Consider the following 12,443-nt stretch of genomic DNA (forward strand, 5'->3'; position numbering starts at 1 on the left):
GGCACAGTGCAGAGTTCAAGTTGCTTTCCCTGTCCAAAGAGGAACCACAAAAGATAACCAGGCGATGAGCTGCAGCTCATCATTTTCCATCCTCTTTGAATGGTGTGTGTGCGGTGCGGTAGTGCCGGGTCCTTGGTCCTTGGGCATATATGCACAAATATGTGTAGAATTCGTGCACCCTCTCTCTCTCTTTCTCTCTCTCTGTGGAGGGTTTCATGATTTTGGGTAGAGGGAAGCATTCTCTATTTTTAAGTGACTGCAGTCATAGTCCCTCGATTTTTAAACTAGTTCGCTGAAACTTTATAAAGAAGCTTCAATTTAAAGAACGTTGGAACCTAGTTTTTTATTGGATTAAACGACAAACTAAATAAGTTCTTCTTTAAAATACACTTTTCCATGTTCTTATATATATTAACCGAAGAACATCTCATAGAATCTATTATTATATCGTAAATATTCCAAAGAAAACTATTCTTTATAAGAAAACTTTTGTGGATTTTCCCAAATCAAAAAGTTTTAGTTAAATGAGAGCTCTTTTGCATTTTCCATTTAAAATTGTCAGCTATAAGAACACACTATATCGATCCATAAAAACCCACACTCTTTCGAAGACCAACAACATAAAAAGCAGTTCTTTAATGTCTTTCCTAATAGCTTTGTAAACTTTGTACAAAAATCGAATGAAAGAAATGATGGATCTGCCAGAGTATTAAAAGCTTTGTCCTCCCCACCCGCCAAAAGTTTTTTTGGCTTTTTTTTCTTGTTTTTGTTATTCTTTTTGTAGAATTTTTGTTTCCCCATTTCTTTAACGTTCTTTTTTGCATATTTTTTTTGTTTTTTGTTAAATTGTTGCGTTAACCAAGCCAACCCCCCGGTCCATTCGCGCGGTGCTTGGGGCAATCCTTGTAAAAAGTTTAGCATAGCGTAACGCATACACACACACACACAGATACTCTTACACACACACAGAAAGGAACGGCAGCAGGAACATCGTATGCCTGGCATGCGTTTTCCACATTGTTTCATGCGGTTGAATAAACACAAGCCGCACAGCCATACAACATGTGCATTTTATGATCTATACAGAACACACAGACAGAGACGGTAAGACAGAGCGAAAGAACAGGCTAGAAAGAGAGCGAACGACCAGTCCGGAGAGAGATAGAAAGAGTGTGCGAAAGCGAGATAGATGGATAGACACTTATTCGCTCGCTTGCCTCGACGGGAGGCTTACAAAATAAACATTGCGGCATGTATTTTGTTTGTACACACTGCGTATACGTACTGTGAGGCCACCACCACCACACCACACCACACCACACCACACCACCACACATTTCCTACCTGCCTGCGTTTTGTCAGTGGGCACGGGCACACCAACACACTGACACACGTACACATTGCAGTCACGTATGCACATTACTCAACACACGGGCAGGCGGGCAGGCAGGCGGGCAGCCAGGCTGCTGGAACACGGACTCTGGCTTTGGCATTGTGCTACAGAATTTAACCCTTGTGCGCTGTGCTGGTGAGGGGATTTGCTGGTTCTTTTATTTAAAGATTTTCAACAAATTGGAAAGCAATAAAAGTTGAACAAATTTGTTGTGGCACATACATATACATACATACAGATGGAAGTTTATTGGGGTAGTCTGTTTCCATTTCACTCAATCAAAAATTGGTTCGAAAGTTAAAGCGTTTAATAGACAGATACTACAAGACATCGTACTAATAATCGAGTTGGTACAATAAAATGTTTTAAATTTATTAATTCAAATGTGGATACTCCATAAAAAATCGTAACTAATATGTTTTTACTGTAGTACGAAATATTCCATAAAATAGGCTTAAGGAATGTAGCGGGTATACGTGCATTCGTACTTCGATTTGGCAGAATTCATAAATTCAAATCCGACAAATACTGCTGAATAGGGTGGGCTGCCCACGACAATCTTTTAAAAAGATCATGGGTTTCATCGACGAGCATGAGATCGAAATCTCTCATTATTTCGTTACTTTCGGACTTCCAGTTGTTGTACATTTCTCGGATCTCGAGCTGGTCTTTAGGGTCTCTAGCATTACCTATCGAATTGCCTCAAGATCTGCCAGGCATCAACAGACTATCGGTATGTCAGTCCACAGGAACGGCACTGGCCAAGGTCTGCAACTAAAGAGTTTCAATTAGGATCTCATTCTTCCCACCAGCACAGCTAAAGTCACAGCAAAGATCAGCGAGTAATGCATCTTTTTCAGGGTTTAACCGAAAACTATACTTTACTGAAGATTTGCTGCGCTTTTTAGTGGTAGATCACTGCGTGCCTTGACATAATCGCAGCATTTTCCCAAGCAATGGGTACCAAGAATCGATTACGAGAATGTAGCACAGTGTGAGATCGATTCAGAGATCAGTTCTTATGAACAGACAAGAGGAAACACTAGGAAACAGCATCTGAATGATGCAGTTCTGATAATGATGCTGTATGCGAAGCATGGTCTATGATCCTCTGATCGGAAACTGTACAGAATTTTCCGACTGGTTGATTGCACTGACAAGACGTCTTCCAAGAATATTTTATAGAGTAACTGAAGAACGTTGTATCCCAAAAAATAAAAAAATCCGACCAAAAGCTTGTTGCAATTCTTGAACCGTTTGTTCAGCTTCAAATTGTTATACTAATTATTTTTTCATACCGAATCTTTGGGATTAACAAGTGACAACTTATATCAAAAGTTACACAAAAGAGAAAAGCAGCATGAATATTTAAAATTGTAATTTCTTCCATGGCGGAGTGGATGGGGTGGCTGCGGGTGTCATCAGATTCAGCCCCTTGTCGGGGATTTGGGTTAAAAGTGAACTAATTTACATAGACCGCATGGTACAATGCGCAGGCGGCCGCATGGAGAAGGTAACAAAAAGATTCATTAGGGCCAATCAGTGCAAAGCGAGTCGTGGCGAAGGACATGGCGGAGAGGACCATGCCCTGGCCAAGAGAATGCCAGCGAGAGGATGTAATGGGTGGGACAAAGGGGGTACCGTACAGGGCAAGCCGTGTGTGCAAACGTAAACAGCTCTCTGTTAGCCATGGCTCTGGGTTCTGTATTCTGGGCTCTGGGTCTGGGCTCTTGGCTCTGGTCCCTCGGTACTGGCTACTGGGCTCTGGGTTCTGGGTTCTGGCTGGGGCTCTGGCTGGGTTCCTCTGTTGTTTGCCTTATAAATACGCACGCTCTACTTTAAACAAAGCGGACCCATCCACCCATATACCCACAGCAAACACACACACAATACCCATATATATATATATATATATATATATATATATATATATGTGTTTGTGTGTTAATGTATGTATGTATGTATACTACACGTGCCTGGCTCTTGTTGTAAACAATTTGTTCTACCAGTACCAGAACCAGCAGCAGCAGCAGTGCCAGTACCAGCCTTTGGTCGGTATGGCTGTACACACTGTGTACGCCTCAGTATGTGCAAAACAAATTTAAACTTTACACCCAAAGTTTATTTTTATGAGCAAAACTTTAAATAATGAAATTATCTGACAAGAACTTGGAGAAATGGCCGGCCATCATCCACAAACGAAAGAAGAGCCCAAGGAGCCATGGCGAGAGAGAGACAGAACGAGAGAGAGAGAGAGAGAGGTGGACAGACACACCAGATACACAGAAAAAGAGAGAGTGAGAGGGGGGCACTACCGTACCTCATATACAGTGAAGGGGAGAGGAGAGCAGAGCTACACCATAACTGATTGCCCCAATATAAAGTTTTGTGCAGTTGGCTCGAAACCAATCAATGGCGTAATTTATACCCAGACCCGTTCCACGCACCTGAGTACCTGAGTTTCTCCTAACCCCATGGCAACCCCCACACCCCATAGCTTTGTTTCGTTATCAAATATTTATTTACACTTGAGCTATAATAATTCATTGATGCATTGAATGCCTGGCACGACACGGTTATGACTCGGCCGCCTGCCGCCTGACGCCTGCCGCCTGCTCGCTCGCTTTGGGGCCACACCAAGAAGGCTAGGCTAAGAGACCAGGCCAGGTCTCGGTCTCAGGCACGACCCGGCAACGTAAACGTCAGGACTAACCTTTGCCCGATGTCCTTCAAAGGCGCCGTCGCTGTGAAAGCAACAGCTGTGCGCTCTCAATGGCCATGCGAAAGAGCGCCGCTGCTGCTGCTGCTCTGCTCTTTGCTCCCTTTTCGAAGCTTTCTGTGCATTCCAACCTTCCAGTTTCGAACTCGTTTCAGCCGACAAAAGCTTCGTTATCAGAGCTTTGCAAAGGAATAGCGATACACGACTCGAGCGAGGGTTGTCCAATGGTTAATGGTCTTTCGGCTCGGAATTCGTAGGTTTGAATCTATTTTAGAAATCAAAAGACTGTTGCAGCTTGTCTCAGAACATTTCATGGTTAAGAGTTTGGATTAAAATATTACCATTGAAGTTGCCACTTATCGCTGCCTTCGTCAATAAGACATTATATATTATCCAATGGAAACGAGAAATACCTAGGATAGACTGCGTATTTGTTGTCCAAACGATTCTGGGACCGACTTAGCTGAACACACGAAGCCGGGTAGGTATCGGGCCGCGGTCAGGGACGAAGCATAGGTGAAAAGAGAATTGAAACAGCTTTTTGGTCCCTCATGTACGGTTAGGGTTATTTTTGATGCGTTGGCAAAATTGCATTTTTATTTATTTATTCATTTCATGATATATCCTAGCGGTAAAAGCTTAAAACATTAACATCCATTATTCCATTATTGCTTTCTTTAATTTTGTTGCGCTCCTAATTGATTTAATGTTATGGGAAGATTGTTCCACATGCATTTACAATTTGTAATTTATTTTCAAAATTATTTCCAAGTTCAAACTTTATTCATCACAATAGTACTTAGATTTATCTGAATAAAGATAGCGACCAAAAAAAGGGTGACCATCGTAATCACGTCGATACATATAGACATTGCTTGCGCTCGAATACTCCTGCTTTACAATGCTCCAATTTTCCGATGGTTTATTCCTCATTTCATCGAAGCGTGCGCTAATATTACTATTGGAATTTTCGATTATGTTGCTACTTTCGGAATCCCAATTGTTGTACAATAGCCGGAGAGTGGGCTGGCTTTCGAGACTCAAGTTGCCGAGTATGTATCGGTTGTAGGAGCTTTCGAACCTGTTCAAAAAATCAATCATCTGATCGAATCCTTGAGTGTTGTTGACCGAGTCGAGATCTCGCTTTATATACTCCTCGAAACTTGAATTTTTTGGCAAGATTTCAATGGCCGCCCGGCCAAGAACTGCTGCCTTTTGTGTTAGGGACTCCAGAGCTTCGTGTTGATCTTTCTCAACATATTTCAGAAATTCGCACAGATTTTCGAAGGGATGTGGAATACTAAAGCTACTGGTGTAGCTCACCAGCACAGCTATAGTCACAGTAAATATCAGAGAGTAGTGCATATTGTGCAGTATTTAAAATCCGACTGAAGCTTCCGTAGCAACTGCTGCGCTTTTTATGGCTGCGTGGCTTATCGCAGAATTATCACAAGCCTGTGGACAATGCAAACTCATTGAACTCGAAATGTAATCAGAGTCTGTAATTTACAGATGCTAATAATAGAAAAATTTAAAGAGATATACATTTATTATTTGTTTATTTATTATTCTGAACCAATGCTGTCAGATCACATTAAACATTCATAATGGTTTAGTATCAATTCCTTTTATTTCAAATGGTACCCACTATCAGATTATAAGGAGATTTATTCCTTTTAGCCAAGAAAATCCGAGAAATCATTTAAATGATTTTGGAGTAAAATATTTGTATAATAAAACATTTTATATTGGGTATTTATAATTTATAAAAGACATTATCTTTACACTTTAGTTGAATAAATAAAAAAAAGTCTATAATTTGATAACTTGATAATATTTATATGTAATTCGAAATTAATTTAAACAATTGAACTGAATTTACAATTTTTTTTTATAATTGAATCTATGGATTATAATTTTGACTTAAAACAGCATAAAAAAAATTACTTGAAAACTCCTACGAAAGATACCTATTACATTTCTCTGCCATTATTATTTAAAACTATTTTTCTTAGCATGCGCTTTAAGCTTAAAATTAATTTCTGTTCATGCGATCGAGTACTATAATGTTTAGAGAATTGGACAATACGATATTGATGTTGCTATTCAGTCGTCAAACTCAAATACGGGTTTGCCATTGGCATCCCAAGTATTTTTGTATTTCTTGAAGGCACAGACCAGATATAGAGCTAGAAGAGAACAAGAGATACAGGGTTACCTTCAATAAATATTTGATGGCCACTCACTTGTTGCTTCCCACTCGGATTTCGAGAGTGTACCCAGCGGCCTGCCCCGCTGGGATGCCTGAAATTCCTGGACATGGGCAAATTGATCATCATTGGCACAACGCTGCGGCTGGATAGACTCCAATCCCGACATTCGTTGCAATAGATTACGACCCTGGGGCAGAGCTTCCTTGTAGTAGTCCGCAAATGTGGTCTTTCTGACCAACTTCAGGCCATACTTGCGGCCCAGCTTGACCAGAGTGGGGAAATGGACTAGAAATTCGGGACAATCCACAACGCCCTCCAAATGAAACTGATATTTCGCACCGAACAGTGGCAGAGGATCCGTCTCACAATCAAATTTAATGTTGTACACATCATTGCCAAAACTTTGAGCATCTGGACCAGCTTCCCGCTTTCGTCGCATTATTTCATAGGCATCCGGCATTGTGGCTATAAAATAACCGCCCGGCTCCAGGCATTCGGCTGCATTACGCATCATGCAATCGGCCTGGCCCAGGGACTCGAAGCAATAGTGAAATGCAAACTGGCAGGAAACTAAATTTAGCTGCAGGGTGACATCCTTATACCGCTCGCGGAGACGCACCAGCGTTGAATCGCAGGCAAAGAATTCAGCTGTAAATTTGTTGGCGTACTTGGATTTCTCAGCACGCTCCAATATATCCTGGTACCGCCGCTGGCACTGCTCCACCGATACCTCAGCAATGTCCGTACAAATGATATGCGTGATGGCGGCCTTTTCCCACTTCAACAGGTCGCCGCCCTTGCCGCAACACATGTCGAGCACTCGCAGGGCATCGCCAACCCGCTTGGATTCCTTAATCAGAGCCATGTACTCATTGATCAGCATGCTCTTGATCCAATTGTTGAAGTTCCGCATGAAGAATATCTTGGATTTCTGTCGATCCCTCCGTCCACCCTCCTTCAGCTCGTTGTAATGACTGGCCACAACGTGGGTGTTTGCGGCGCCCTCCTGGGCTTCTTCATCATCTCCGCCTACCGCATCGTCTTGGCCTGCATTTATTGGGGCCGCTGTCGTCGCAGATTCTGCATTGCTTTCGCTCTCCTCGTCGTCGGAGAGGCTGACGCTTTTGTGTGCTTTGGCAAACTTCTCATCGGCGACATTTTGTTCGTAGATGCTCATAATTTCACTTAATTCCTACTTTGTTTGGGATGGACATTTTTTTTTATCGATGATTTTGGGTCACATTTTGGGTGACTAAGTTGGGAATGACCGAAAAATTTCTATGAAGTAAAAAAATATAGGAAAGTGCTAACTAAATTGAATTACATGCAATTACTCAAATATTATATAAAGAAAGAAATTATTAAACGTACCTTATGGAAGTCAAAGTATCGCCGATGGCTCATCTCCCATCACTATGGACCCGATAGTTGATAGTGTTGTGAGCTGTTGCGACCAATCAGCTGTTACCAATTCATGCGGTCTTTCAGATTTCGATTTATAAATGCGTTTTCTCGGGCTTGTAAATAAATTGAACTCTTTATTAATTAAAACAACCGCTCGAGAGCTGTCTAAACGCAGCATGGCCTGCAGCAGATATGAATATGTGAAAACATACGAGCAGGATGACACCATTTTACCGAATGTGTGGATTGTTATTCGGATTGATGGCAAAAAGTTTCACAAGTTCTCCAAGACCCACAACTTTGAGAAGCCAAACGACGAGAATGGTAAAGAAACAACCAACTGATGATCAAGATTATGATTCGTTAAACCTTTTCTTGTAGCTCTTAATGTAATGAATGCGGCTGCCACTGCTGTGATGCAGGAGTTTCGGGATGTTGTCCTGGCTTATGGCCAGAGCGATGAATATTCGTTTGTGTTCCGCAAGGAGACGGCGGCATTCAAGCGTCGCTCAGCGAAACTACTGACCTACGTGACCAGCCTGTTCTCCACGAGCTATGTGATGCAGTGGTCCAAGTGGATGTGTTTGCCGCTGGCCTATGCCCCATGCTTTGATGGGCGCGTGGTGCTATATCCTTCGGATGAGAATCTAAGGGATTATCTGAGCTGGCGGCAGGCCGATGTCCATGTGAATAATCTGTATAATACTGCATTTTGGAAACTCGTTCTGGACTCGGGATTGAGCAATCAAAAGGCCGAGGAACGACTACGTGGAACCTTCTCAGCGGATAAAAACGAATTGCTATTCCAAGAGTTTGGCATCAATTACAACAATCTGCCAGCCATGTACCGAAAGGGTACGATACTGCTCCGGAAACGTGTTATCAGCGATGGGGATAATGACCAAAAGGGAAGACAGGCCATCGTGCCGCTCCACGAAGATCTGATTTCATCGCACTTCTGGAAAGTCCACACAGAGATATTGGGAAAGTATGTGCCCGGCACTTATACGGCTCCTGAAATCATGCCCAGACTAGTGGACTTGCAATTGAACACCAAGCAGGAGAAGGGCGATTACGAAAAGAAGCAACCAGAGAATCTGGCCGGGATTAGCTGATAGTTCAACTTATGGCAATATATTTTAAGATTAAAATTACATTAAGCAATGCTAAAAAAAAAACATAACTACTAGTAGTCATCATCGTCGTCGTCGTCATCATCCTCACTGGGCTTGCTGGCGATGGAGCCATCGGCGTGTGGTGGCTTTTGGATCATAGCCGCTGCCTGCATACTCATCCACTGTTGCTGTTCCTCGCGTGCCTGCTCTTCGCGCGCCTTGGCGAACAGTTCTTGCTGCTGGCGCAGGAGCTCCTCCTCGGGTATGCCAAGATTTTCCAGCCTAGTGCTTTGTCTGCGTCGCTTGGCAGCCACCTCCTTGCAGTCGTGCAGAACTGCCTCAGCCTCCTGCTTGTAATCGGTGAATCCCAGTCGCTCCAGCGCCTCCAGGACATGTTCGGCATTGATGGTCTTCTTGTTTCGCAGATTGCACACCTCGTTCGCCTCCGAACTGATCAAATGGATAAATTCCGAGCAGCAGTTCAATATCAGCTCGCGACTCTCGTTGGCTACGCGCACGGTGGGCACCAGCTCTTTGATGATCTTGTTGATGCTGGCGCGTGGCAAAGTAAGTTCATCATCCTCGGCACTGGGTGGCAAAAGCTCCTCCTGGGGATTGGACATGGCGTGGCTCGAAAACGTAAACAAAAACCAAGCAAAATTAATGGAAAATGCTGCTTCTTGCTGGAGAGTGTTGGAAAACTGTGTTGGCTAATGCCACAATCAAATATCGATTGAAGCCAGACCTATCGACTGCAGTGAAGTGCACATACGCGGAAAACAAGATTTTCTATAAATTCAATTAAAATTTACTTAAACAATGGCTGACTACGATTCGGATGATGAAAAATCTCAAGTGGAGAAACTGCGCTATGCCAAGGTGCCGCGCGGGATGTTTGTAAGCGGCTGGGATGACGACGCCGACGAACTTATTGAGGAGGACAAGAACCCCCAGGGTAAGCGGCTAAAATTCAGATTCTTCTTCTACAAAGTTGTTACCTTTAAATGGGTTTTTCTGCACACACTCTCAGCCAGCGTTGAACGCATGATTCTGTGGGCCGTCAACGAGAACCGTATAAGTGAGGTGCGTGAAATCCTCAGACTGGACCCGGATGCGGTCAATGCCCGTGACAGCGATGGCTACAGTCCCCTGCATCGGGCTGCATACAACAATTTCGTGGACATTGCCAAGCTATTGCTGCAGTACAAGGCCGATCCCAATGCCCGCACCGATCTGGGCTGGACTCCGCTGCACTCTGCCTGCAAGTGGAACAATGCCGATGTGGCTCAGCTTCTGCTGCAGTTTGGTGCAGATGTAAACGCCGAATCGGAGGGAAAACAAACGCCATTGCACATTGCCGCCACAGTATCCAATTGCAGGAACACAGCCACAACCCTGCTGTTGGACAGGAATGTGCAGCCCAAGAAGGAGAATAATTCAGATGAGGTGGCTGCTGTTATAGCTCGTCGCACGGGCATGAGTTATCCCATCTTTCAAATGGCCCATGAGGCCTTCGAATGCGAGACGGGACTGATAGATTAAACAAGTAGACTAGCCATCATATGTGCATAATAAATATAATACTTAATATACATTTATTCAAATCGAACCACCACTCATCACCTCCCCCCTTCAGCTGGCTGGAGCCGGGGTCCTCACGAAATGTTCATAGAATGATTTTGTATATTTGATCATCTCGTCTTGCATAGCGGCGGGCACAAAATACGGATTACCCTGACCGCCCTCGATGGTGCCCTTGGCCGTGTACCTCATGTAGCTGGAAACAGTCGTCTCCGGCGGCAGCACAGCGCCATCCTCAATGATGCAACAGTCTTTGATTACACAGCGACGACCCTACGAGGGGAGACAATTAAGATTTGAGTGAAATATTTAATTGGACAACATGCCAACACTCACAATGATGGCATTCTTGCCTATATAAACGCAAGAGCCCACTGAAGCCGCAGAAACTACAGCACCCTCGCCCACAAACACATGATCTCCGATGTGCATTGGGAAGAAGGCGATGCCTTTGCTAAACTGCTTGTACGGTGGTCGTATCACGGAATCCTTGCTGATCACACAATATCGTCCTGCTCGTACATTGGCCAAGTCGCCGCGGATGATAGCTCCACTCTGGACAATCACTTTGCCATTGAGCACGATATTCTGGGACCCGCAGAGCACTGTGTGGCGGCTAACTTTGTTGCCAGAGGCCTGTAAACAAAAAAGGTTTGGCATGATGAGGTCATCAAAATTGTCTTGTTCCCAGACGATCTTTAAAACATTGCTGGTACTTGCCGTCTCCACGTATTCATCTTTGCTGTAGTACGTATCCGCTATCTCCATTTGTTTGGGGATTTATTAACTTTTTTCCTGAATTTGTTTTTGCCAATTTTTTTGTCTGCTGCCAAAACGAGCTTAGCCCACTTAAGCCCCCTCTATTTAAACAGTTCAACAACTTGAGTTAATTGGCGGAGAATATTACTGATTGTGAATTCTTCTTGTGGATCCATGCAATCTTTCCTCTGAACCTTGACATCTTTCACCTGAACTGAGCTAAAATAATTCTCTACTTTCGGTGGAACATCAAAAAACCCTTAAAGGTCTACGATGGGTTAATCGATATAGAAGGAAATGAACTAGTAGCAATCGGAATGAGTGGTTCCGAAATGAATATTTAGCTATCGGAATCAATTTTAACCATCTATATATCGATTTGTTGTGTTGGCGCGTATTTTTGAATCAAAATTGGTTGCGTGTTTTATTTAAACTTTAAATATATGCAATTTCTATTACAATTGAAGGAATTTTTCATTCAAGCTAATCATTAATTAGACGCACGCGATTTTCAACAAATTACATCGGCCTTTGGCAGCCGTTGCATAGAAAAATGCAGGTGTTTAACCCACATTGACCCTGAACTTTATGCATGTATGCAACAATCACGATGCAGATTAGACAGCTGCTCTTCACAGCCTGAAATCTTCTAGTAACACAACAAAAAAAGAATGTTAATAATTGCTCACAGCTCAAGGGGTGGGGGTGGGGTGTGCGGTCAAACCCATTAACTCTTCACCGCCGCCAAAATGGTCTGTGGATGATAACCTTCCACAACACAAACTTCCCGCTGGCGCTGTGCTCCAATGATGTTCCAATTAATGCTCTTTAATAATCGCAACGCGGACGGACCCCAAGCCCAGCCCAGCCCCGTCGTTAACCTTCAAAGTGCACGCTCGAATGCCCTCACGAGGCGGCGGCTAATCATAGTAGCATTTTAATTTCTTATTGTTTGTTTTGTCTATTTTCTTGGGCAGGGGGTTCTGTGCCTTTTGCAGAACAGACATTCAATGCCCATACTTATGGTAATCCATTTTGGTGTGTCCATATACTTAGCTGTAGGGTTTTAGCAGGGCTATAATTATGATGTTGGCATAGAAATTAATTTGCTAAAATATTCATGTGTTTAATTAAAGATTTTCTTTTAATTTTAGGAACCAAACCGATGCCAAAATTGGGTTCTGTGAGGTAAGTGGGTAAATCTTGGTATTTCATGGCGACTTCTTTAAATCATTCTTAAACTATTCTGAACTTTGGAA

At 43.2% G+C, this 12,443-nt stretch overlaps 5 protein-coding genes across 5 annotated transcripts; 2 read left to right on the forward strand and 3 right to left on the reverse strand.

Annotated features, from left to right (window-relative positions):
* Nucleotides 1-6,003: 6,003 nt before the first annotated feature.
* On the reverse strand, nt 6,004-7,526 carry LOC6593698 (mRNA cap guanine-N7 methyltransferase). The gene is made up of 2 exons (XM_002018809.2): nt 6,359-7,526; nt 6,004-6,301 (listed from the first exon to the last, which is right to left on the reverse strand). Exons 1-2 carry the CDS (start codon nt 7,500-7,502, stop codon nt 6,219-6,221), a joined length of 1,227 nt encoding a protein of 408 aa, XP_002018845.1. The 5' UTR covers nt 7,503-7,526; the 3' UTR covers nt 6,004-6,218.
* A 348-nt stretch (nt 7,527-7,874) lies between these two features.
* Nucleotides 7,875-8,911, forward strand: LOC6593697 (probable tRNA(His) guanylyltransferase). The gene is made up of 2 exons (XM_002018808.2): nt 7,875-8,053; nt 8,111-8,911. The coding sequence occupies exons 1-2, from the start codon at nt 7,906-7,908 to the stop codon at nt 8,842-8,844; spliced, it is 882 nt and encodes a 293-aa protein (XP_002018844.1). The 5' UTR covers nt 7,875-7,905; the 3' UTR covers nt 8,845-8,911.
* On the reverse strand, nt 8,837-9,519 carry LOC6593696 (protein Dr1). Its single transcript, XM_002018807.2, has one exon. The coding sequence runs from the start codon at nt 9,465-9,467 to the stop codon at nt 8,916-8,918; it is 552 nt and encodes a 183-aa protein (XP_002018843.1). The 5' UTR covers nt 9,468-9,519; the 3' UTR covers nt 8,837-8,915.
* Nucleotides 9,520-9,635: 116 nt separating this feature from the next.
* Nucleotides 9,636-10,453, forward strand: LOC6593695 (ankyrin repeat domain-containing protein 49). The gene is made up of 2 exons (XM_002018806.2): nt 9,636-9,799; nt 9,875-10,453. The coding sequence occupies exons 1-2, from the start codon at nt 9,664-9,666 to the stop codon at nt 10,384-10,386; spliced, it is 648 nt and encodes a 215-aa protein (XP_002018842.1). The 5' UTR covers nt 9,636-9,663; the 3' UTR covers nt 10,387-10,453.
* LOC6593694 (dynactin subunit 5) lies at nt 10,406-11,324 on the reverse strand. Its single transcript, XM_002018805.2, has 3 exons — nt 11,146-11,324; nt 10,762-11,061; nt 10,406-10,698 (listed from the first exon to the last, which is right to left on the reverse strand). The coding sequence occupies exons 1-3, from the start codon at nt 11,191-11,193 to the stop codon at nt 10,477-10,479; spliced, it is 570 nt and encodes a 189-aa protein (XP_002018841.1). The 5' UTR covers nt 11,194-11,324; the 3' UTR covers nt 10,406-10,476.
* Between the last annotated feature and the right edge of the window lie 1,119 nt (nt 11,325-12,443).

This window comes from Drosophila persimilis, unplaced genomic scaffold, assembly GCF_003286085.1.
Source record: "Drosophila persimilis strain 14011-0111.01,24,50 unplaced genomic scaffold, DperRS2 tig00000124-arrow-pilon, whole genome shotgun sequence".
In the NCBI taxonomy this organism is placed as follows: domain Eukaryota; kingdom Metazoa; phylum Arthropoda; class Insecta; order Diptera; family Drosophilidae; genus Drosophila; species Drosophila persimilis.

Bases quoted from the DNA above. Each gene is read 5' to 3' on its own strand.
- LOC6593698 (XM_002018809.2), bottom strand. From the start codon at position 7,502: ATGAGCATCTACGAACAAAATGTCGCCGATGAGAAGTTTGCCAAAGCA. The intron at 6,302-6,358 runs GTGAGTGGCCAT...GTTCTCTTCTAG, and splicing joins ATCCGAGTGGGAAGCAACAA to CTCTATATCTGGTCTGTGCC.
- LOC6593697 (XM_002018808.2), top strand. From the start codon at position 7,906: ATGGCCTGCAGCAGATATGAATATGTGAAAACATACGAGCAGGATGAC. The intron at 8,054-8,110 runs GTAAAGAAACAA...CTTTTCTTGTAG, and splicing joins GAAGCCAAACGACGAGAATG to CTCTTAATGTAATGAATGCG.
- LOC6593696 (XM_002018807.2), bottom strand. From the start codon at position 9,467: ATGTCCAATCCCCAGGAGGAGCTTTTGCCACCCAGTGCCGAGGATGAT.
- LOC6593695 (XM_002018806.2), top strand. From the start codon at position 9,664: ATGGCTGACTACGATTCGGATGATGAAAAATCTCAAGTGGAGAAACTG. The intron at 9,800-9,874 runs GTAAGCGGCTAA...ACACACTCTCAG, and splicing joins GGAGGACAAGAACCCCCAGG to CCAGCGTTGAACGCATGATT.
- LOC6593694 (XM_002018805.2), bottom strand. From the start codon at position 11,193: ATGGAGATAGCGGATACGTACTACAGCAAAGATGAATACGTGGAGACG. The intron at 11,062-11,145 runs GCAAGTACCAGC...TTTTGTTTACAG, and splicing joins AAGATGAATACGTGGAGACG to GCCTCTGGCAACAAAGTTAG. The intron at 10,699-10,761 runs GTGAGTGTTGGC...CTCCCCTCGTAG, and splicing joins TAGGCAAGAATGCCATCATT to GGTCGTCGCTGTGTAATCAA.